This window comes from Antechinus flavipes, chromosome 4, assembly GCF_016432865.1.
Source record: "Antechinus flavipes isolate AdamAnt ecotype Samford, QLD, Australia chromosome 4, AdamAnt_v2, whole genome shotgun sequence".
In the NCBI taxonomy this organism is placed as follows: domain Eukaryota; kingdom Metazoa; phylum Chordata; class Mammalia; order Dasyuromorphia; family Dasyuridae; genus Antechinus; species Antechinus flavipes.
The window spans coordinates 433,914,410-433,940,330 of NC_067401.1; the positions used below are offsets into that span (position 1 = coordinate 433,914,410).

Sequence of the window (25,921 nt, forward strand, 5' to 3'; positions counted from 1 at the left end):
TATCAATATTTAAACAGCAGGATTGTTTTTTTTTTTTTTTTAAATCAAGGTGACTAATTTCATAATACAATGGATCATATTTCTTGTCCTCTTAATGGTTGGAAGAAAGGTGGGGAAAAGAAGAGAATTAAGAATATAAAATAAAAATTAAAAAAAAATAATCAGGGGAGGGAAGTTAGTGGACTGCAAGATCAAAATGAGTAAAGAATGTGATACAATAGCTTTCTCCTTCTCCCTCCCCTACCCCCAAATAATAATGAACTCATGGACTATGGTAGGAGAGACATACTTCCCAGGAATAGGAAGATGCTTATCACTTCTACTCTGTTTTAGTCAAACCACATCTGGAAGGAGGAAGAGTAGGAAGGGAATAAACATTATCTTCCATTTACTTTGCATCAAACCTGGTGCTGAGAACTCTCCAAATATCATTTTATTTATTCTGGAAAATTACATTCAGTTTTACAAAGTATAGTTGTGATTAGTCATTTTTCAATCATGTCCAACTCTTCATTACTCCATTTGGGTTTTTTTTTTTTTGTCTGTTTGTTTGTTTTTTAAACAGAGATGCTGGAGTGCTTTGCCATTTCCTTCTCCAGCTCATTTAACATTTGAGGAACTGAAGAAAACAGGATTAAGTGACTTGCCCAGCTTCACACAGCTAGTAGGTGTCTGAAGCCACATTTGAACTCAGAAACATGAATCTTCCTGACTCTAGGCTAGAAAGAGTCTAACCATTGTGCAACCTCACTATCCATTATAGATAGTACACTAATTATGTTAAACATAAACATGGTGAAAAGTCTCAAGTTCATGCTTGATAAGTATCAGTTGAAAGCTGATTTATCCTGGAGAAAAGAAGTCTTGGGAAGACAGAATAACTGTCTTTAAGTGTTTGAAAGGCTGTTATGTGGAAGAGAGATTAAGACTAATTCTGTTTGGCTCTGTTGAACAGAATAACAGGAAGAATGTGGAAGGGACATTGATGCTAGGAAAACTTATCAAATAATTAGAGCTTCCCCAAAGTGGAAAGACTATTTCAGATGGTTGTATGTTTCCTTTCATTGGAATTCATGCTACGGTTGATGATCATACATAAAGTATATTATAGAGATTTTGTCTTTGGTAGAGGTCCCTTATAAGGATCTTTCCAATTCTGTAGTCCATTTATTCTGTGACATTTATTTAAAAAAAAACATTTAGGTCTATGAACAACAGCTAAGAAAGTAACCCTCTAAAAACCAATGGTACACAAAAGTGATTATACAAATAACTGAATTTCTGTCATCTCAAAAGGAACCAAAGCTGTGTCTTAATCTTAAAAGAGTAATACAGTCACAGTTCATATTCACCATGAATTATGTTCTCACTTAATTTTTAATATAATTGATTTGTTTAGTTCCAGTCAGTTTGCCTGTTATTCTTTTGGTCTTGTTTTATTCATTCAGCATCACTTGGAATCATAGATTTCATCTTCTCATATTTATTCAATATGAAAAGTCTGTCAAAAGAAATGTTCTATAGGTTTCTAGTAATAATGTCCCACTATTTCTCAACTCATGATCAATACAATATATAGATACAATGGTGGAATGAAAGTCACTTAGAGAGTAAGAAGAATTGAGTTCAAATTATGACTTTCACTAACTAATAAGCTCTGTGGGTAGAGAGGCCCTGCTTCAATTATCATTTTATCTGCTCCAATGCCTATCACTGGACTTTATATATAGTGTTTCTTCAGACTAAGTTTTCCTTGTTCATTTTTTGTCTTGTTCAGGTCCTTTGATCACCATTGCTTAGATAGTACTAGAGTAGAGAAGAGACCTTTTTGCCTATAAATTAACAGATGTTTCACTCCTTACTATAGGTAAGACACTATATTAGGCACTGTAGGAGATATAGAACTTTGGCCCTCACCTTTAGGGAGATTCCAGTTTAGAGAGTTTCTGTAAAATAGAACTAACAATATCAAGTAACTATCTACTAATTGGTTGTTGAATCAAAAAAAAAAGTTGATGAGGTAAATTACTTCACACTTATGGGTCTCAGTTTTTTTTTTAATCTATTCTCTAAGGTCTTCTCCTCCTTTGACTGTCTATGATTCTTGGCACAGCTCTGTCCTGAAGGCCTAATTAATTCCCAGCTATACATATCCTCAAGTAGACTCTATTGGATTCTCCCCCTCCTTTTTGTTCAGGTTAAGATAACATGACTTTTGCAGTGTACCTGTTTCTATTTTTAGTTTTCATATCTTCAGCAATCTATATGGGAAGAAAAGATCTGGAAGGGAACTCAGTGACCAGCCCCCCAATGTCTGCTGACTAGAACCAGTATTCTTTCTCTGGCACAGTGCTGCTAATATTGAAAATGAGTTGCAGACTTTTGCATAGTTGGCTTATTTTTGGCTTTTCTTGGTTATGCAAGGATATTCCTTTTTTTTTTTCTTTTTTTTTCCCTTTTTTTTTTCTGTCTTTTATCCACCTAAACAAAGGAATGTGGTAATTTGCTCAGAATCAATCCCCCGAGTACAGGGTTGCACTTTTTTATACATTTCTTTCCTGGGTCATCAGGCAGGTCTATCTCTTCAAGAAGATTGTCAAATGTTCAGCAAAAGGGAACATGAAGTGTATAGCATTAAGATTAGATTCTAAATGAAAGTAGTTTGGTTTAGTAAGAGTCCCCAGAAAATACCTACTATGTCCTTTTCTTCTTTCTTTGGCTGTTTCTGAGTCCTCTAAAAGGCAACCTGGTGAGGAATTTACTTTGGGTTCCAAGATATCAGACATCTCTGGAATCATCTAAGATTTCAATGACTTTGTCTAGATAAATGTTTGATCTTTAGCAGATTCCCTCTGTGACTACAGTTGACCCACAATCTTATTTCCAGGACTTTCTGACAAGACTATGCTCCATAAAAGGCTAATTGAAGTCATGCATAATGAATGAAGTACCTTGTGAGCACACTTGATTTGAACTTTATAATATATCTTATTTAGACCAAATCTTCTAACTTTTCTTTTATAGGCAGCATGTTTAGTATTTCCCCTTGGAATCCTCATTGGGTTCAAACCTGAGTGTTGACATTTACTAGCTTTGAAACCATGACTTCCCGGGGCCTTGATTTCCTCATCTTTAAAATAAAAGGACTGGAGAAAATGAAGAAAAACAAGTCTATGAGAAGCTTAAGTCAGTCTTAGTGGCATCTGTGGTCTTAAAGTAATGCTTTTTTTTTTCTTTTTTAAATCGCCCATTCTTTTGGCTTCAGTTGTTATTGAGAATAACTTTATACTAGGAACTTAAAGAGATAACTGTCATTCAACTCACCCATGAGCAGGGATGCTTAATGGGGTCCTGGGGCCATTTTGTAATTTGATTCTCAGACAGTGTATTTTCCCCTTCCCAAGAACAGATTCCATTCAGGGCAGCTCTAGAATTATTCACACCCCATTTGAGCTCAAAATGGGTGGTATGAGTCATTTAGAGAGAGAATTTCCTTTCCCTCAGACATTCATTAAAATCTTCACCTAAGGACTTCAATTGATTTCATTTCCAAATGACTTCTTTATAAAACAAAGGGGGAAAAAAGGGGGAAAATAAAATTGTTTCCTGTTACAAGCATCACCCTAATGTGGTCAAGAAAAATGGCCCCTGCAGGGTTAAATACAGTCTGCAAAATAGGAAGTATTTCTAAATTGCAAAATTGTCTCCTGTTCAAGAAGTTGTCTCTGACATTTGAGAAGTCTAAGCTCATCTCTCAAAGGAGAACAATAATGCTATGGGTTTGCATTTTTATTTGTTTTTCATTCTGAAATTTTTTTGTTTATGGAACTAGAAGGGATAAAATACCATTCCCTAGAATCTCCCAAGGGGGGAATTTATAGAAATACTGTATAATCTTGTGGATTTTCTCCATAACCTTAATTGAATTGGCCCCAGCTTCTATTAAAAGAAAATAACTCTGAAAGTCTGACTATTTTAGAATGAAAGGCTCAACATTTCATTAATTCATGTTACTTATGCTATTTTCTTCATCAGACCAAATTCTTGATTAAACTATATGGACCTCCTAAATACCTGATTTATGAATAATATACAGGAATGACCAGCCCAGGCTTGAGAGAGGGGGTCATGAAACAGAGAATCAAATGTATTTGTTGAGCTACCATTGGTGACATTCTGGGTGGCCAATGGCGCCATCCTGACTAGTGGAAAGAAAGAAGAGGGGGAGATGATTGAGTAAGAAATATTTCTGGCCTTTGTGTTCCCAAAGGGAAAATGGTACAGACTGTATAACCAGTCATACATACTGGTTAGGTTTCCAGATCTGCCCACAAAATCCTATTGAAACCAAACCATAGTAGATCTGTTACTCTATTATCTAATTATGGGTTAAATAGGACTTTTATGTGTTGGCCCAGGGAACTGACCACCATGTATTATATTGATACTCTAATCCTTTTCTCATAGAAATTAAAAGCTGTCTCAAAAATGGGTTTTTGGACCAAAATTAGTGTAAGTTGAGCATCCCCTATGGTATAGTTGAAATAATGTGGGAATTGAAATTATAGGAACTGCATTCAAATCCCAACTCTGCTACCCACTGCCCATGGACTGAACAAATCATCTCAATTCTCTGGGTCTTTAATTCCTTACATCAAAAAATAAAGTTGTTACACTTGTTGACTGGCCTCTAAGATCTTTTCCAATTCTTCATTTATTATTCTGTGAAGCCATTTCTAAAGAACTTGACTTCATCCTTGGTATGCTCTACCCAAGCTTTCTAATAACCAACTATTGTCCACTACCCATGAAGGGAATCAGAACTAAACACAAAGTCTCCATTTTTATGTGACACCTTCTTTTTCTTCCCTCTCCCATATCTGTGTATCCCTGATGTGGTGTTCAGGGAAGACTGTCATTTCTGGTAGGAGAGCTTGCTGAGCCCTTTGCAGGGCTGCTCATTTACCTTTGGGTGTCTAAGTAGTGTCAAACTCTTACCTGTGGCTTGAAGAAGCTGTAGTATATACAGTGACCATATCCAAGTAAATTGTCTCAGCAGATGAGTTGATGGTATCCAATAGGACTTGAACATATAGATGAATTGGGGGAGGGGGGAGGTATCTACCCTAGGAACATGAAAACTTCCTCGCATAGAATATATGGATGAGAACAATTTGTTCCAAAAACCATCAGTATGTGCTTAGAGCTGAGTCTGATATCAAAGATGCTCAGGTCATCCACTGCATCCCAGGCCATCATCAGTCATCCTGACTTTTGCCTTACCACTGAACTTCAATGATTCTGGAAGAGAAGCAAGGCTAATGACTTTGTCCAATGCAATGCCATTTAAATCCTACTCACACATGATTGAAGACATCACCGTGTGATTCATTAGTCCCCTTCAAAAACAAAGGACAAACAACCACTCCTGATCTAGGCAAACTCTATTCCATCAAGAACTTTTTGATCAGAATTAATCACAATGAAATGGCCCAAGTTGACATCAGGAAGGAAAGGAAAGGGAAAGAATCTGAATTATGCACAATTTTAATAAAATTTCCCTAGTCAACGGTAAGCTTGATTTTTGGATCAAGGTCAAATCTGACTTGACTGTGTGTGTTTTCCTCATGCAGGTGATGTGAGGAATTCTAATAAATGAATTGTGTGACTGTGGCTAGATCTTTTACTATCCCCTGGGACTCAGCATTCTTATCTGTAAAATGAGGGCAATAATATTTACAAAACTTTCTTCTTTAAGTTGTAATGAAGGAAAACATTTGGCAAACTTTTCTCTATTAAATAAAATGAACTGTTATTTAGATTCCAGAACTTTGACAAAGTGAGAGACACCTGAAAAGATTAGTTATGGGACTAAGTGGGAAGCCAACTTTCTTCTCTGAAGGATGAAGGCATCAGGGTAGTAATATGACACCACATAAAGACTGCAGGATTTGAAGTGAGAGGACCCAAGTTTGAATAGTAACTCTTGTTTACTCATTATCTGTGTGACCTTGGAGTGTGTGTGTGTGTTTGTATAAATTCATAATTTTAATAAAAAATGTTCCTTTCTTTTTCTTTATAGTTTAACTCCTATTAATTCTAAATAATTTAGCTATTGAAACTAATAATTTAATTTAATAATTATTTAAATAAGTTATTTACTTGAAGGAAGGAATTGAAGTGGCTAAGGTTAAGAAGATAGAAAAGGAGGATGGAATTAATTAAAGTAGAAGATGGACATCAATGCATATTGTACTATATAAGTAGGAGGTCACATGATAGTGAATGCAATATGGAAGTAGGATAATGTCTGGACATTCTTAATCATCTGTGGAAATGAGAAATTAGGATGACACTGGTAATTAAAACTCCCAAATCACATTTCATTCAATAGTTTCAATCACTTCCTTTTTAAAAAAACACTTAAAAAAAAAAGGCTATGATCTTCCACTGTACCTGGGGACATCTCCAGTCATTTTGGTCTTTCTCTTCATTGGACCTATAATAGTTCCAGAGGAGAGAATGAGGCTGGTGACTTTGTACAGCCCATACTCACTTAAATCCAATTTATTTGAAGGTTGTAGCATCACCTTCCTGATATCATGGTCTATTTCCCAAATGAAGAACAAACAAAAACAGCAAAGATCTTGGATAAATTTCTTCAATTCCTCATCTGTGAACACAAAAAGCTTGTGTAGTTTCTATTTTTAAAATTGTTACTGCAATTCATTTTAGCTTTAAATATACCATTTATGACTTCCATCACATTTAAGTATTGAGCTAATGTATTGATGGAAGGCATTGTTCTTCAGGTATTCAGTCAGTAAAGTAGTCTTTATTGAAAATTTAATATGTTCAGGAACCCCTTTTAGGAATACAAATTTCTTGAAGACAGGAATTGACTCATATTTTTATTTGTTTCCCCCAGTGCCTACAGAATAACTGGATATAGTTGATATTTAATAAATTCTCATTGACTGAAATATAGTAGAAAGGTAATATATGTTTTTAGTGGATTTAAAGGAGGGGAAATGTAAACCCTGGCCCCTCTCTGCAGTCAGGTTATAATCTAATAGAAGGGGGGTATATTTGCTAAATTACAAACTTCATGATAATAGAGGTTATATCAATCAATCAAAAACATTTATTAAGCACCTTCTTTTTGCCAGGCACTCTGCTAATTACCAAATTACCAAATACCAAAAGAAGCAAAAGAGAATTCCTGCACTCCTATGCTCCTTGAGCATATGATGTAGTGTCTAATCACAGTGCTTTTTGCAAAAAAAAAAAAAAAAAAAAAAAAAAGGCATATACTAAAAGACCCATGAATGAATTAACTAAAAAATACTTGTTATAGGCAGATGAATCAAGAAGGGGTTGATGGAATTTCAGAGTTGGATGGGCTTTTTGGAGAGTTCATGTTGTATAGAGTTTAAAGGTCTGAATTTGAAACCCAGATGTCCTGATTTCAAATGTACCTGTGTACCATCACTTAATCTCTTTCAGACTCCATTTCTTCAGTTTATAAAATGTAGCTAACAATATTTGAGAGTACCTACTTCTTGGGGTTATTGAGTAACCTAGATGAAATCAAATATTTAAAAGTGTTTTACACATCTAAAAATAGAGCAAATATATCCTAATGCCTTGTATATTTTTTTCTTTACATTTACATCTTTTCATTGGTTTGTGGAATTTTGGGTGAGGAAATTCACTTTGTGAAATCATATAATAGGCAATTATTAGGAGATTTATAATATCTTGCTTCCTGCAGGGCCAAGGAGATCAAGACTAAGTTGGGCACTCTCCTGCAGAAGCCTGATACAACCATTGACTTCATCATACCATATCCTGATAAGCCAGAAAAGCCTGTGAAAACCCAAAAGTGAGTATTGAATAAATATCAACCACATTCCCTTTGAGGATTGACACTTTGATATAGAATACTTCTTCATTTATAGAACTCTAAAGATTAGTACTTCAGGAAGTTCCCCCAAGAACCTCCAGAGAGATGACTAGTGAATAAAGCCATAGTACATCTCATATTTCTCCTGCCTGTAGCATCAAGCAGTGGACATTGATGGACTTCTTACAAAACAGAAGAAAATGGGTCCTTCCATAGAGCAGGGCTTCTTAAACTTTTTCTACTCATAACCTACTTTGTCCCTGAGAAATTTTGCTGTGACCTCAGCTATATAGGTATTTAAATCAAAATACACAAATCAAATATTTGCTGATAATCACTAAGAAATTTATTTTAAGACAATTCTTTGATATACATATAATTTCCCATTTTTTAAAGATAAAAGCAAAATTTCATACTAATAAGATGTATATATTTGTTTATTTTTATAAAGCATTAAATCTTTGTGGAATATTTGATACTACAGGATGCAGAGCATGTATGTACATGACATGGTTTTAGAAATTTTACAAAAGCTTCCTAAACATATGTCTTATACAAAGTTCAATGAAATCATTTCATAGGGGCCACAGATAGTATAGACAGAGGTCTGTCCTGGAAAAGACCTGGGAAATCTAATTAATTGGAAACTCAGTATTGATCTGTAGTATAATATTGTGGCAGAAAGGCCCCAAACAAGCATATTCTATTTTTTCTTGATTTATTTATTGTTTTTAGGATGTTTTTTTTTTTCAAAATATATAAAAAACTAGTTTTCAACATTCCCCCTTGCAAAACCTCAAACAAGCATAGCTTCCCTGAGAGCTATCAAGACTAGCGAGGTCATGATTCCAAAGCATCTGTCCAACCATATATGGAGCACTGTTTTCAGTTCTAAGCATCACATTTGGGGAGTTGAGAAACTGAAATATATTCCGAAGAGGGTGATCAACATCATGAGAGAGTTTTAGTTGGAGAAACTTGCAGTATTTGGGCTGGAGGAGTCATGGTGTAGGGCTCCAGATATAGGATTAATTATCTTCAAGTATTTTCATTGCTCTGATAAGAAAGAGGGATTGGATTTGTCCTATGTAATGCCAGAAAGAGAGAGAAGGACTTGAAGTAAATGGTTAGCAATTATGAAAAGGGAGTTTTCAGTTCCATGTAAGGACAAAAATCTTCCTAACAATTAGAGCTATCCAAAACTGGAATAATTTGTATCAAGAATAATGAATTCCTGTTCACTAAAGACCTTTTAGTGGAGTCTGGATATCCATTTATTTATTATGTTGTAGAAGAAGTTCTTGTGGCCTGTAATGGAGTAAAGAGGATAACTGCTAAAGGCCCTTCCAACTCTGTGATTTTCTGTAATTCTTATTTTGTGATTCTGAGTGATTATAGTGAGAATGCTTAAACAAAGATAATTGTGGTTTAGTTGAAAAAGCAATAGTCTTGGAATGAAAACCCTTGGGTACAAGTTCCATCTCTGATACCAGTTTCATAACTTTAGTAAATTTACTAATTTCTTTGGAGCCTCAGTTACTCCATCTATAAAATGGAGATAATAATATTTGTAACAAGCTATATCAGAGAATTTGTGATTGGGGTGAGGAAAGTTTTGCAAGTCTTTTAGAGCTATGTAAAATTTTGTTATTACTCAAGGATTCTTAAACTAAAACAACTTCATGGCTTAATGGGCTAGAGAACTAGGAGAGAGCTTCATTCAAGGTTATATAGCAAGTTAAAATAAATTTTAATTTAGAAGAAATAAAACAACTTTCTCAGCATAAAAATTCTTGCCCTTGTCGTTCCACTCAATGACAAACAACTTTGGCCTGGCCAGCTACCCAGCTACTTGATTCTGTGATATTGATATATTATATGGCTTCAGTGAGACAGTATAATTAAATGGCTACAGCCATGTCCATTTCCTCGTTTCATGAAAGATTAATTCCAAGGCATTTTTAAGAATCCTGGGAAATCCCCAGGGAAAGTCTGAGCCAGAAATGGTGACCCTCAAATGCACTTTAACAAATATTCTTCTCTTAAGAAGAAAATAGGCATGGAAATTGGGAATAGGTCAAGAATTAAAGGATCTTTTAGATATCTAATTAACAAATTTGGATCTCAAAACAATTGTTTTTCTAATTGATGAAAAATGTTAGATGTATCTAGATTAACCCCCATATTTTAAAGATGAGTTCTAGACAAACCAAATTACTTGCCAAGGATTAGTTAATAGTGGTTAGTATTAGAATAGGAATTTAAATACAAGTTCTTTGACTTCCAGGTTTATTGTTCCTTTCACTGGTCAAATCCTCTTTTTATGTTCTTTTCCATTCCTTGGAATGGAAAGAAAACAAGGATGAAACTCAGTAAATCTGAGTTCTGGGCCTTGTAATGTAGTAGGAAAAGCACTGGAATGAGGACCTCTCTTTGGACCTCAGTTTATTCATCTATATGTGGGATGGTACAGTGGATAGAGTGCTGTGGCTGCCATCAGGAACATCTGAGCTCAAATTCAGCTTTAGATACTAGCTATGTAACCCTGGGGAAGTCAACTTAATTCTGTTTGCTTCAGTTTCCTCACCTGTAAAATGAATTGGAGCAGGAAATGACAAACCATTGCATATTTTTACCAAGAAAACCCCAAAAAAGTTCAGGAAGAGGTGGATGTAGTTGAAAAATGACTTAAAAGGCAAAATTCTCTATCGTGAAAATCAGTGCACTTAATACTTGTAGAAATGGTCTTTAGAAAGGATACTTCATTCTTATTTTGTCAGGGCATAGGCTAAAGATAGACTAAAAATGGATGTGACCTAAAAGGAATGATAAGATAGCTGAGTTGAAAGGGAACTTGGAGGTCACCTAGTCGAATTTATATTTGAACAGGCCCATTTTCTAAAATATAACCAGATAAATGGTCATCTAGCCTTTGATGAACTCTGCTGAGAGGAAAACTCATTACTTCTCAGGTGCTTCTGGATAGCTCTAATGTGTAGAAGGTTTTTCTTTATTTTTGTCAGATAAGTGATTTCAAGTCTGCGTCTAACCCTGCTTCTTACCTTCTACCAATGATGATCAATACTTTCTCTGCAGTTTAATAGGCTTAGAGTTGCCTCAGACATTGGAAGTTAATTTACTTAGGGTCATACAATCAAATATGTATCAAAAAGTGAGATTTGATTACAGCTCTTCCTAACTTTATTACACAATAGATGCCTCTTGAACTTAATGTCCATTCACATCCCAATATTTTTTTAAGATAAACTTCCATCCTCCATTTTGTCTTTGTGTATTTGAGTTCTTGAACCCAAATATAAGATAGTATTCCTATTACATTTTTGTAAATTATATATGTTTTCAATAAACATGCATTTATTTTTTCTCTCCTCTATTATCTTCTTGACCCCACTGGTAAAACAAAAACAAATGCCTTATAACAAATATGCATGGTCAAGCCAAATAAATTCCCATACTGGCCCCATCCCAAAGTATGTTTCATTCTTCATATTTAGTCCATCTCCTTTTTGTTAAGAGATAATAATACTAGTAATATCAATAGCTAGCATTTATATAGTACCAACTATGAGCCATATACTATGCAAAAGTCTTTATAAATAGAATTTCATGCCTGAAATGCCCTCTCCCTCTGCCTCTTAGAATATCTGGCTTCCTTTAAAGTTCTGCTCAAATCCTACTTTCTTCAGAAGGCTTTTCTCAGACTCTCCCTTTCTCCCTTCCCCATCCAGAGCTCTTCTTCTATGACTATTTTCCACTTATTATGTTTTTATATTATATTTATAGATTTATGTATATGTTGTCTATCCTATGAGAATATAAATGCCTGAGATGAGAGAAAAGGTTTTTTTTTTTTAACTTTTCTTTGTTCTTAGCACAGTGCCTAGCATACAGTAAGCTCTTAATGAATGCTTATCCACTGATTTTCAATTGACCTTGGGTTTCAATTTCTTTGTTTTTAAAATAAAGGACTGAGCTAGATGATTTCTAAGGTCGCTCTTATTTCTAAAATTCTACAAATCTCTGAATCTCCTACCTACAGGCTTTCAGAACAAATGAAAAGGCTTGACAACACAGGAATCTCTTTCTGCCTACCCATATATGAAGAAGAAACCAGTATTTAGACAAATTGCTAAAATTTTTTTTTGTCCAAATAGCCTTCAACTTAATGTAGAATTGAAGGGTTGGTGTGGGAAGAGGCAGGCTATTATTTTTATCTTTACTTTTTTTTTCATCAACCTAAGTGCTTATTTCCATCTTCCTTTTTATATCTTCAAAGTGATCCTAGCCACAGGAAGGGAGATATAATTGAGTTTTCTGCATTTATAAAAGAGAGGCTCATCAGTGCAGAGTGGTCATTGGATTATAAAAGCCACATTTCAGAGCTGAGTCTGCAGCCCCAGTAGACCATAACCTCCCCTTAAAGTAAACAAAAAGGCAGTTATTGATCAGTTAGAACCTACTTAAAAAAAAGTTAAATATAATATCATGCTTCTGATTTGTTATCCCTACTGTCAGTAGACTATGCATAGTCTTGAACTATTTTGCTGAATCCTGTACTGGATTCAGACAGAAAGGGCCTGCTTTTGTAAGCAAATCCAAACCACAGGACTGCTTGTCCACTTCTAATTGTTTATGTGTCCCCCTTTCCCCCCTTTGTCCTTCCCCTCCCCATTCTCTTCTGGGAGTTTGAATTGTTTTGGAAAATGTCGCTTATCCCCAGAAGACATTTGTATGACTCAGAATTATGTTCCCTATAGGGAATTGATGTTACAGACCTTTTCCACTGTCAAACTCCCACTTGAACCTCTCTCGTCATTCCATTACTGTTAGCAATTTACTTTATCCCCCAATTGACTGAGAAGTATTAAGAGCGATGGGTTCCTTCTCTATACCTTAAAATATCTCCTCATTGTTCCCTCCATCTTCTCATCTCCTTAATTCTCACTGAGGAACTGTCTTTCCCCTTGAAAGCTTAACTCCTTCACCTATACCTTTGATCTTACCCCTTCCTACCTCTTCTGAAACATTGCTCCATCAATGACCCCTTTACCCGTATATCTTCAATCTGTTCTCGTTGGCTCCTTCTGCTTTGGAGAAAAAAAACATGCTGTCTTCCATATATAAGAAACCTTTTTTAAAATCTCAGAAGATCAAGGTTGTAATAGTTCTGTCCCTTAGGAGAAAAAGCACAGAACTGGACAGTATCTTAGAAGGTATCTAGTCCAATTCTTTCATTTTATAGGTGAAGAAGCTGCATCTTTCAAAGATTAAGTAATTTGCCTGTGGTCACTCAGATCATCACAGACCCAGGATTCAAATTCAAATCCCATGACTTTACATGCAGCATTTTTTTTTTAGAATTATTATGCCTTTCTTCCATGTTGCCTTCTTTCTACCTATATGACTTTGGTAGGTGAATAGCTTCATCTTTCTAGTCCTTAGTTTGTCAGTAAAATTAAATGACCTCTTAACATCCCTTCCAACTATAAGTCTATAAAATGCTGTTGCCTTGTTGAATTACCATTCTGTCTCTCTCCTGCCTTTTACTGAAAAGTAATCTGCATTTCAGTCTCTATATACCACTCATTTATCTCTTTCTTCTGCCCTCTTTATTTTCTTTGGATGACAATTATCAAATTCATCATCAAATTTAGTGACTTTTCTCATTCTTCATTTTTCTTGACTTCTCTTCATTGTCCTTAACATGTTATTCAGCATTACTTTTCTTCCTTACTGAAATAACCTCCTCTTTCTCTCTACATATGCACATATGTGTGTGTGTGTATTTGTATTGCTCAAAGTAGTTCTTCCATGTCCCTTCTCTCCTGCCTCCCATATCCTTCCACTCATCTCTCTCTTTCTTCTTCTCATCCTTGGAGTTCTCATCAAGTTTCAGGTATTACTTCTCTATTAATGATTTCAAAATTGCTTTCTTCAACCCTTATCCTCCAAAGCTCCAATGCCTCATTTCCAACTGCCTATCATACATATTTTACCTGTAGATTTTGCTAGAATGTCAAATTCTGCATGTTCTTTTCAACTCTAAGTCTGTATGATGCTATTATCTTGTTACTTTGCTAGGGTGCCATCCCATCTCTCTTGCCTTTTATCCAGTAGAATGCTGAATTTATTCTTTCTTTCTTCAGCTACCAAAAACCAGCTCCATTTCTGTGTTTCCTCACTTCACCATAAAAATGATTATATCCCCCCCCCCCTTCCCTTTACACTTTCACTCCCATTTTAACCAACTAATTCCTCTTTTTTTTTTTCTAAGTTCATACTATTTTCAGGAAAAGTCCCCCATCTGTTGGGGGTTGAGTGCCTTAAATTATACCACACAAAGCATATCTACCAATTCCAACTATGGCCTTGAAAGAAAGGGTCTATCTTATTGGTTAAGGAAAAGGAAACAAGGGAATATAGAATCAAAAATGGAACCTTAAGAATTAGGAGGACCATACAGACTGTCTTGTCAACTTTCCTGGCAACTTTTGCCCAAATTCTTCTTTCATCAGATAGATGTTTCCTATGAAGAATCCACTGTGATATCCAACTTAGATACTCTCAGGAGAATCAAATGATTTGTAATGAAAAATACAAAAGTAGAAGGTTTTGTGAATTGAATATAGACCAATGCCTAGAGGACTCATTCTTCTTTGAAAATGAAGACAAAAGTCACCAGAAAATGAAATTATGAGCAGATTGCTATAATGGTGCCATCATCTGAGTTCATAAAACAAATATTAAGGGATTCTTTACATGTTTTTTGATTTGTATAAGAATCTAGATTCTTACTCCTATTCTTATTTGGAAATAAATTTTATTTTGTTTTTACCATTCACTACATCAGAATACCTACCAGACAGATGAAAAGGAGAGAAAGAGAATATAAGATTTATTTATTTTATTTTTTAAAATAACTTTTTATTGACATAATCCATGCCAGGGTAATTTTTTACAGCATTATCCCTTGCACTCACTTCTGTTAGGATTTTTCCCCTCCCTTCCTCCACCCCCTCCCCTAGATGGCAAGCAGTCCTTTACATGTTGAATAGGTTACAGTATATCCTAGATACAATATATGTGTGCAGAACCAAACAGTTTTCTTGTTGCACAGGGAGAATTTGAATCAGAAGGTATAAATAACCCGGGAAGAAAAACAAAAATGCAAGCAGTTTATATTCATTTCCCAGTGTTCTTTCTTTGGGTGTAGCTGCTTCTGTCCATCCTTGATCAATTGAAACTGAATTAGCTCTCTTTATCGAAGAGATCCACTTCCATCAGAATACATCCTCAAACAGTATCGTTATTGAGGTATATAATGATCTCCTGATTCTGCTTGTTTCACTTAGCATCAGTTCATGTAAGTCTCGCCAGTCCTCTCTGTATTCATCCTGCTGGTCATTCCTTACAGAACAATAATATTCCATAACATTCATATACTACAATTTACTCAACCATTCTCCAATTGATGGGCATCCATTCATTTTCCAGCTTCTAGCCACTACAAACAGGGCTACCACAAATATTTTGGCACATACAGGTCCCTTTCCCTCCTTTAGTATCTCTTTGGGGTATAAGCCCAGTAGAAACACTGCTGGATCAAAGGGTATGCACAGTTTGATAACTTTTTGAGCATAGTTCCAAATTGCTCTCCAGAATGGAGAATATAAGATTTAAATCCCTCATCAAACCCTATTCACCAAAGGAGAAAAATCCCATATGCATCCCTTTTCTCTGCCTGAAATAGCCTTCTCTTTTCTCTGTGCTTATCCAAACTTAGCCTTTCCTTCCAAGCCCAGCTCAAGTACTAACACCTTCAAATCATTGACTCTTCTAGTTATTTTCCTTCTCTAAGCCCCTATTTTTGGGTACTTGAAATTTGATCAGTGAGCAGCTAGGTGCCAGGTCTCATCTTTCTAAGTTGAAATCTGACTTCAGTCACTATTATGTGAATCCCAGGCTGGTTTGCCTCTGTTTCCTCACCTATAAAACAAATTGGAGAAAGAAATGGCAAACTGCTCCAGTATCTTTTCTGAGAAAACCCAAATGGGATCACAAAGGGTAAGATAACAACTAAAATAACTGAATAACAAGATTTTGATCAGTGCTGAGCATCAGCAAAGTTGGGCATGCAAAGAAGCCTAAGGATAGCTGCTCTAAAGAATATTGCCAGCTTGTTGAAGAAGAAACAAGTAGAGAAAAATATAAATTTAGTTAAAACTTATACTCATTTTGCATTCCTCCAGAAGCTAAGGAAATTATTGGTGCCCATGACAAATGAATTGGTTGCAAATAGTTTCAATCACTAAAAGGGAGAGAACAAAATGTGCCAATAAATGAAATGCACCATTTTTCAATTGTGTCTTTTTAGTCTCTTGCCAACAGCTCTTGTAAAAGCCTTGGTGGAGGTTATTGAAATAATGAGCAAACATAAGATTTTTGGATCATCTGTGAATTTCATTTATCCAGGCCACCGTTAGAAGAATTAAATGGCTATCTCTAAAATGATTTTTTGGCCTTTTATTTGTTCATTGTACCACCATTGTCATTCTTGATCAGTCACTTTCCCCCCAACCCCTAACATATCTTCATTCCATCTACCACCTTGAGAATTAGAGTCCACCATGACTTTTAAAAGTATTTACAGGTCACTTTGATCTGTATTTTTTATTTCCAAAGCCTTGCCTTAATGAAGGGACTAGAATTCAGAGGTCTGAAACAAAATGAACTTGCTACTTCCGGGCTGGTAATCAAAATTCTGGGTCTCATGCAGGGGAAGATGCACCCTGCTTGACTTTGTGTCTTTGAATCAATCTGAGTTAATTTAAACTCCAGGCAGACTCTGCAGATGTCCCTTTCTGGGATTTAATTTTGGCTGTGATGTGCTACCATTATTGACCATTAGCCTAGTTTTCAAAAGCCCATTAGAGACAAATTGGATATGGTAACACACTCAAGCCCGGTATTCCTGCTTATGTGATAGCTCTTTACTAATACACCTTATTATTAACTGGAGGAAGGGGGAACAGTGAATGCACTATCTAAAAAGAATATTCACAGAGAGCTAAGCATTCTGGGGGCTTAAAAGGAACTCAATAAGTTTTGAAAGTCCATTTCCCTGCCACTAGTCAGAGGGACTTTGATTTCTTTGTTACAAAATGTTAATGAATCTTTTTACCTCAGTTAACCTAACTGTCCATCCATGCATTCATCTAATATATTTGTCAGACATCATATTTTTTTCCCTTTATCTCTTCATTCACAGTTTCCTTCTTGAGTTCATAGAAATCTGGCTTTTCCCAGAAGACATTGCATTTGTTTTTTTGTTTGTTTGTTTGTTTGTTTTTTTTGGTGGGGGAGGGGAGGCAAATAGGGTTAAGTGTAAGATCACACAGCTAATAGGTATCTGAGGGCATATTTGAACTCAGATCCTCTTGATTTCATGGCCAGTGCTCTATGTACTGCACCTTCTAGCTGCCCCTGCATTTAATCTTAATCCTCCTTTTCAGTAATTCTCTCTTGTCCTATTATCATTCCAGAGCACAAGGAAAAGAAATACATTCACACCTCATTTCCACATGCAGGCCATTTCTTTTGCTACCATCTTTCAGTAGCCTCTCCCCATTTAAAGTATTTTTGTCTTTGGATTAGAATGTTGGAGTTCTAATTAGAATTAAGAGTTCAAATTCTGCTTTAGACACTGTGTGACCTTAGACTTAAACTCTGTCTGCCTTGATTTTCTCATCTCTAAAATGATGATTATAATAGCACCTATTTTCCAGGATTGTTGGTGAAGATCAAATGAGTTAATATTTGTTAAGTTTTTGCAGACCTTAAAGTACTATGTAAGTATTAAATTTATTATTGAACACCTGATCTTAATCCTTGGTCCCATTTCAACCCCAATGAACACTTAGTGCTGCTTATTTACCTGTAGTGTCCACTTGGCACTCAAATCTCACCTGTGGTTCCAAGCAGCCAAAGTGGTCACACTACCTAGACACATGGAATAACCAAGAGTGAGGGAAACTAACCAAGCCATCAGTGAGTTGGAGAGGGGATTGCCTACCCAAGCATGTGATGACTTGTCCCAGTGGAATGGGCAAATGAGAACAATTTGTTCCAATGGCCATGAAGGTGGCTGAAACAGGTACTATGGAGCACTTAAAACTTGGTTAGACATCAAATACATGAGATTATCTGTTATATCATAGGCCACCCCCACTTTTCTTGGCTTTTGTCTGGTATTATAGCTAGTTATTATATATTTAATAATTATAGCTATAGTTATTGATCCTCACAACAGCCCTGCATTATTACTTATCCTCATTTTGCAGATGAGAAAACTGAGGTAAACAAAAGAGAAGTGCTTATCATTGCTGGTAAATGAGAGGAAATATGAACTCAGATCTTCCTGATTCCTGATTTGGTAGTCTGTCTAGCTGCCTCTCAGGAGAGGCAATTATCCAAAAAATTTAGGCAAAGTACCTATAAGCCATTCAAATGAATCAGGTCATAGGAAACACATTGTCCCTGTCATCCTAATAAATGCTTTGATCTTTGATCTGATTTTTTGATCTGATCTTTCTTGTGCAATGTGATAAATGTGTAAATATGTATCGAAGAATTGCACATGTTTAATTTCTATCAAACTATTTGTTTTTTAGAGAAGGTTGGGGGAAAGGAGGGAGAAAAATTTGGAGCACAAGATTTTGCAAGGGTGGATATCTTTGCATGCATTTTGAAAATAAAAAGCTATTACTAATAAATGCAAAAAAAACAGAACACAGTAGGACTGAAAGGGAGGGAGGGAGGAAGGAAGGAAAGAGAACTAAGAAAGGAAAGAAACAGAGAAATGAAGGAAGAAAGGAAGAAAGGGAGGGGAGAGAGAGAGGAAGGATTTATTAAGCATATACTGTGTGCCAGGCACTGTACTAAGCACTTCAAAATTATTATCTCATTGGATAGTTAAAGTGAGTGGAGCCAGGACTAAAGCAACTAAGCCATCCTTTCCGACCCTTTTCTTTTCATCCCTGCAAAGAGGACATCAAAGAGTCCTAAAGCCTTGACATGGCAGTGTGTTACAAAACAAGAACTAGAAACTAAAGCAGAGAAGCAGAAGGAATTCTCATTGCATTGCTACTCAAGCAATGGCAAATTTTATGGAAGTACTAGATTTGGAAATTCCAGCTTTGTTATTTACTGTCTATCTGTATCATCTTCTTCAAGTCAATTAAGCAATTTGGGTGTCCTCATCTCTAAAATGGAAGATGGAGTTAGACTCGATCTATGACTTATCAGGTTGATTCCTTCTCAAAATCTATGTTGGTTTTTTGGTTTTGTTGTTGTTGTTGTTGTTGTTGTTTTGTTTTGTTTTTACATCTGTGGTGCCTGTGATCAAAACCTCAGAAACCTTTGGTCTCCACATTACTCAGTTACACCAGGACCAGACATAGTCACTGAAATTTTCTCTGTAAACATGTATATTTTTTGATCATTCTCATTATGTCCATTACTTTGTGACCATATTTGAGGTTTTCTTAGCAAAGATACTGGAGTGGTTTGTCATTTATTTCTCTGGCTTATTTTACAAATCAGGAAATTGAGTCAAATAGGGTTAAGTGACTTGCCCAGGTTCATATAACTAATATGTATCTGTGACTCAGGAAGTTTGGTCTCCCGGACCCTGGATCATACGCTCTGGTATTATCTCTCTGTCTTTGTAGACCTGTAAAGGACAGCATAAATTCATGATAGATTTGATTTATTCACCTCTTCTATAGAAGACAATATTTCATTTACTATTTCTCTGAATGAGAATACAATGAGATGTGAGTAAGTGTAAATGCAATTTACATAATCAGATTAATAATAACTAACTAATCAATGACCTACTTTTCTACAGTACCTTTGCACTGGCTATCCTCTATTCCAGAAATGCTTCCTCCCTGATCTTTGCCTTGGAATTCTTTACTTCTTTTAAGAAGAACTCCTGTATTCTATTATTTATGAAGTATACTCCCAATCCCCATTTTTGCTGCTATCCTCCCTCATTTTCCATTCTTGTATTTAATCTATATCTTGTATTTAATCCATATGTACACATGTACTAATATATTTTTCCTCTTCCAAAAATCATCAGCTTTTATTAAGCATTACTACGTGCTAAGCCAAAAATATGAAAATTTTGATTTTCTCAACTTCAGGTCTGGAACATTATTCATTATGCCATCAGCTGCCTCGGAAAGATTAATTCAATAGCTCCTTGTCACATTCTTAATAAGTATAGAGTTAAGGACTCAAATCCAGGTCTTACCTAACTCTGCTTTTATTCTTCTTCACTTGATACAGTTAGAGAGATTGTAAAGCTAGTGAGACATCTTTTCTGGTGCATTCCCAGAAGGTGGCAATGACTCTGGGTTTTCAGCAGCTCTCTTAATAGACTGCATCCATTCTATTAGGTTCCACCAAGCTGGGGAGCTTTAAATGGCAGATTGTTGTCCAAGGGCCAGCCTGGGGAAATCTCTGAGAAGGTCATTACCAGGAGCCTTGCTACCAGGGATGATCCCTTTTTCGTATGGGTTGGAATCTTCACTGGTAGAAGATCCCAATTACTAGGGGAAAAGAGGCAAAAGTAGAGGTTTAGTCTCCTGAATGGGACAGTTGAGTGTTTGTTGGCTGTTGGCTTTTTGGAGAGTGTGGTCATGCTTGGGTCTGGGGCAGAGAACTTTGGGTTTATATTCCAGCTGTGTCACTGACTAGCTCTATGACCACAGGCAAGTCAGATGGCTTTTCTGGATCTCAATTTTTCCTTGATGAAAGAAAGAAGTTGGACAGAATGATCTGTAATGTCCTTTCCAGCTTTAACATCCTCTATCTGTGATAGAATATGGAAGAATAAAATGGAAATACCAGGTGCAGTTTCCCAAGGACTCAGGAAAGAACCCTTAAAATGAATCACAAAGAGGGTACCAGATTGACCAGGGGAGATCCTGTGGGGACATTACCAGAAAGCTAACTTATGACTGGAAGAACAAGTGTGGGCCCCCATATTCTGCTAATGGAGGGGAGGCTCAGAAGAAGCCTTTTGATTGACTAATATTGTATATATGTAACTCTCCATTTATGGTCTTGACTCATGTCCTTCTCTGACTTTAGGCCATCACCAGAGGAGGCTCTACAGTGGCGTGATTCCCTGGAGAAGCTTCTACAAAACAACTGTAAGTCTTGATGGCTATTAGCACTAGATCTGGAGTTAGGAAAATCTTAATTCAAATCTTGTCTTAAACACTTACTGACAGTGTGAACTTGGATAAGTCATAACCTCTATCTGCCTCACTTTCCTTAATCCACAAAAATCTGCTAATATTACCACCTATCTCCAAGGTTTGTTGTTAAGACAAAATGAAATAATATACATAAAGTGCTTTGCAAATTTAAATTGCTATATGTATAGTAATTATAATTGTTTATAATTTCTCAATTATACTGGCTTTTGATGACCTGCTTTGAGTTTTTCTTGGCAAAAATACTGGAGTGGTTTTCCATTTCCTCCTCCAGCTCATTTTATAGATGAGGAAACTGAGACAAACAGAGTGAAGTGATTTGCTCCAGATCACACAGTTAGTAAGTTTCTGAAGTCAGAATTATTGAGTTCTTATCATCATGACTGCTAGAAGCTCAGAGGATTGGAAAGGACTTTTATATTTAAAGTCACCTTCATTTTATAGAAAAAGGAACCAAAACATATATTGTATCTAGGATATACTGCAACATATCCAACATATAAAGGACTGCTTGCCATCTAGGGGAGGGGGTGGAGGGAGGGAGGGGAAAAAAATCGGAACAGAAACGAGTGCAAGGGATAATGTTGTAAAAAAAAAATTACCCTGGCATGGATTCTGTCAATATAAAGTAATTATTAAATAAAAATTAAAATTAAAAAAAAAAGGAACCAAATTTTAAGCAAGTCACTTGGACAAGATTACACAGTGAGGTGATATCCACTCCAGATTTCCTGTTAGGATTTTTTCATTGCTCCATGTCTGACTCTATTCCCTACCCCATCTGTGAGCTAGATGTGCTTCCCAGCCCGTTCCTCACCATTGGCACTATTCTCTTACCAGCTCTTCTGTCTCCCTTTTCCCATATTTGCTTTTCATCTAACATCTTAGCTCTCTACTAAATAATTTTGGGCAATAGAACCAAACTACTTGATTGGTTCAGTAAAAATTGTCTTAGAACACAGAGGAAAGAGAGTCAAAATACTTAAAATCAATAAACCAAGAATGGCAGAGCTAGAAAGGGATTTTGGAAATCAACAGAGACAACCTTTTCACTTTACAGATAAGGAAACAGAGATACACAGAGAAATAACTTCTCGAGATGACAGACAGATTAATGACAGGACTAGGAATCACATGGAATCACTGGATTGGACATTGAAGCTGTCAAAGACCTCAATGATGCCTTTTTTTCCACTCTACACCAAACTAGTAATTCTATCCTCTCTGCAATTTCCGCACAAGAATAGGGATTATTTTGTCTTGCCTTTATTTGTATCCCCATCACTTATACAATGCCTGGCACAAAATAGGCTCTTAATCAATCTAGGTGGTTGATTGATTGATTCTATTTGCCCCTTTGGGGCCAAATAAATTAAAAGCTCCTCAAGGGCAAATAAATTATAATCTTCTTGCTTTTCTTCATATCCTCATCTCTTATTACAATGCCTAAAACATAATAGGCACTTACTAAGTGTTTATTCATTGTTTGATTTAAATAGAACAAGATTCTTTCCCACATGGCAGGTACTCCTTTTAGTAATTTGTTTATCCCACCTAAGTGGGCTAAGCTCTTCTTCAGGTTAAACATCCCCAGCTCTTCCATCAATCCTTATATGCTTGGAATTCAAGGTCTTTGAGCATTCTGGTTCCTCTCTTAGAGATCCATAGATCCACAAGCATTTATTAAAGGCTTTCTGGGCTATGCTTGAAGCAGAGCTCCACAGTGCATTTTCTCCAATGTGGTGTCCAGAAATGAACACAATATTTCAGGCGTGAGCTGAGCAACAAGACATTAATTGTCCAGCACTAAAGTCCTAGCTCTGAACCTCTTGACTGCCAATCTAATATTCTTGCTCTGATTCACAGTCCAATGAGTCTCTTCTTTAGAAGAGAAAACAGAAGTCAAGAAGGAATTCTATTTTCTTTCTATTGTCTATTATTGTCATTTCATTCATTCCCTATCCCTCAAATTCTTCCTCTCCTTTTCAATAGTTTTTTTAAAGCCCCCTTTTTAAAATTATTTTTAGTATTATAAAACATATCTTCTGATTCTATATTATTTTTATTCAGTCCTTTAGGGGATATTCAAACTCATAATTCTTCATTCTGTACTCATTACTTTTATATAAGTCCTGGGCTTACCTAACAAGTTACACAGCTATAACCCTATTGGGTTTTTTGAAGCACTTAATAACAGATTTAGTGCCCTTATTAAGTGAGATTTAACTAGGATGTTTTGTAATCCATGAAATTATGATAGCAAAATGAATATCTTATGGCATCAAATCAATCCTTCTACTACGATTTATTGATTTCTTCAGATACTATAGTTCCATGCTTGTGTTTTCAACAGAGACAGGAAGAGAGAGAAATATTTCTCTATCCAAGTGTTTTCCTTTTGAGTTACTATAACACTTGGAGAGAATTGCCCATATTTTTAAGGATATTATTAGACAAAAAGCTATTGGGATAAGGGAAATGGAATAGGAGGTAAGCCAGAGGCTTCCAGTGCATATCAATCCTATTTGTAAGTTAAAAACTAACACATTTCATGTCCTGTAATAGTAATATATTTAACATTAGCCCTTAGGACTGTCAAATGTTTATGGAAAACCAAAGGGCCAGAAAACTTTATTGTTTAGTTCAAGAGTTGATGTCTTTCACAGTGAAAAGCACTGAATCTCTTATTTTCAATACTGTGTCCTTGGGACCTGTGTCTTACATTCCAGGGTAAAATATCATTCATCATTTTAAAGTCTCATCCAATCAGTATCTCTGATCTCCAAATCTACTAAAATAACATAATCATGGCTTAGAAAAGGTTGTAAATATTAGGCCTAGAGGAATTATAAACGGACATCCAGTCCATTCTCCTTCTGACAAGCAGGATGTCTTCTACATAATAGATACTTCATAAGTGTGAATGAGTAATGGGTAAATAATGAATCTTGTAGCTCTACATCCACAATAGACCTGTTTTCCACTCCACCCCCACTATAGTCTGTCATGGATTCCAGACCAGCGTCATCAAATGCCATACCAGGGAGCCAGGAACTATTTTCTTCCCCTGATCCCTTAATTGCCCAATTGGCCAGTTTTCGTCAGGCACCAAATGCTGATCTATATTCTTGTTTCCTAAGGTCTGCAGGGTCTTACTTTCAGCCCTGTTACACTCCTTCTCTGAAGCTCCCTATGTATCTCCTGACCTTTTCATCTGCTGTGAAATGAACCAAACCTTCCTTTATGGATTGTTTCCATCTTTTAGACCCTGAACATCATTTCTATTTGTATCCTCAGCATTTAGCACAGTGCTTTGTATATAATAAAGGCTTAAACTTTTTTAAAAAATTTATTCTTGGAAAAATTAGATCATCCTAGTGTATGATGAAATGATAATTAAATGTTAAAAGTTAGAACAGTTAAAAATATTCCTAAAAAAAAAAAATCATACAATCAAATAATAATTAAAACATTGAACACAAGTACACTATAGAAATCTAAATGCACACTAATTAGCAACATTCTTAATAAGTGGGTCAAATAACACATTTTAGAAAAAAATTGTTAACAATGCAAAAATAATTATGACAAAAAGTCAACATAAACTCATGCAGATATATAGAAATATATTAGATATACACATATGCATATATGTATGCAGATATATACATAAATATATATATATGTAATTTGTATATAAACATATATGTATATATTTCAGAAAATATGTATATATTTCAGAAAATATTAACAAAATAGTAAAAGAGAGAACTAATGAACTGATCTCACAAATAAACAATTTGGAAAATTAATAAATATTTATAAAGTAAACTTGAAAGAAGAAATATCAAATATTAGAGAAAAATAAAACAATAAATTTTAAGACCAAGTTTTCTTAAATACTAAGGAAATTGGCATATGCTTAATTAATTGGGAAAGAAGAAATATGAAAATCAAAAAAAAATTATTAAAGCTTTTTGTTTTTCAAAACATACGCATGGGCACAATTCTTTAACATTAGCCCTTGCAAAACCTTGTATTCCAATTTTCCCTCATTTCCCCCATACCCTTCCCTAGATGGCAAGTAGTCCAATATATGTTAAGCATGGTAGAAATATGTTAAATCCAATATATGCATACATATTTATACAATTGTGCTGCACAAGAAAAATCAAACCAAACCTCTAAAAAAAGAGGAAGAAGAAGAAGAAGAAGAAGAAGAAGAAGAAGAAGAAGAAGAAGAAGAAGAAGAAGAAGAAGAAGAAGAAGAAGAAGAAGAAGAAGAAGAAGAAGAAGAAGAAGAAGAAGAAGAAGAAGAAGAAGAAGAAGAAGAAGAAGAAGAAGAAGAAGAAGAAGAAGAAGAAGATGATGCAAGCAAGCAACAACAAAAAGAAAAAATGCTATGTTGTGAACTACACTCAATTCTCACACTCCTCTTTTTGGGTGTAGAAGGCTCTCTTTATCATTGAACAAGTGGGTTTGAATCATCTCATTGTTGAAGATCATCAGAATTGATCATCATATAATCTTCTTGTTCCCATGTATAATGATCCAGTCCTGCTCATTTCACTTAGCATCAGTTCATGTTAAGTCTCTCCAGGCCTCTCTGAAATCATCCTGCTTGTCATTTCTTACAAAACAATAATATTCTATAACATTCATATGCCATAATTTACTCAGCCATTCTCCAATTGATGGGCATTCA

At 35.5% G+C, this 25,921-nt stretch overlaps 1 protein-coding gene across 1 annotated transcript in view; it reads left to right on the plus strand.

Moving 5' to 3' along the window:
• Nucleotides 1-25,921, plus strand: part of RGS5 (regulator of G protein signaling 5) — an 85,737-nt gene that overhangs the window by 37,802 nt on the left and 22,014 nt on the right. The window contains exons 2-3 of the mRNA XM_051999148.1: nt 7,775-7,885; nt 21,089-21,150. Of these exons, the coding sequence (XP_051855108.1) occupies nt 7,775-7,885; nt 21,089-21,150 (173 nt within the window). The remainder of the gene's footprint in view (nt 1-7,774; nt 7,886-21,088; nt 21,151-25,921) is intronic.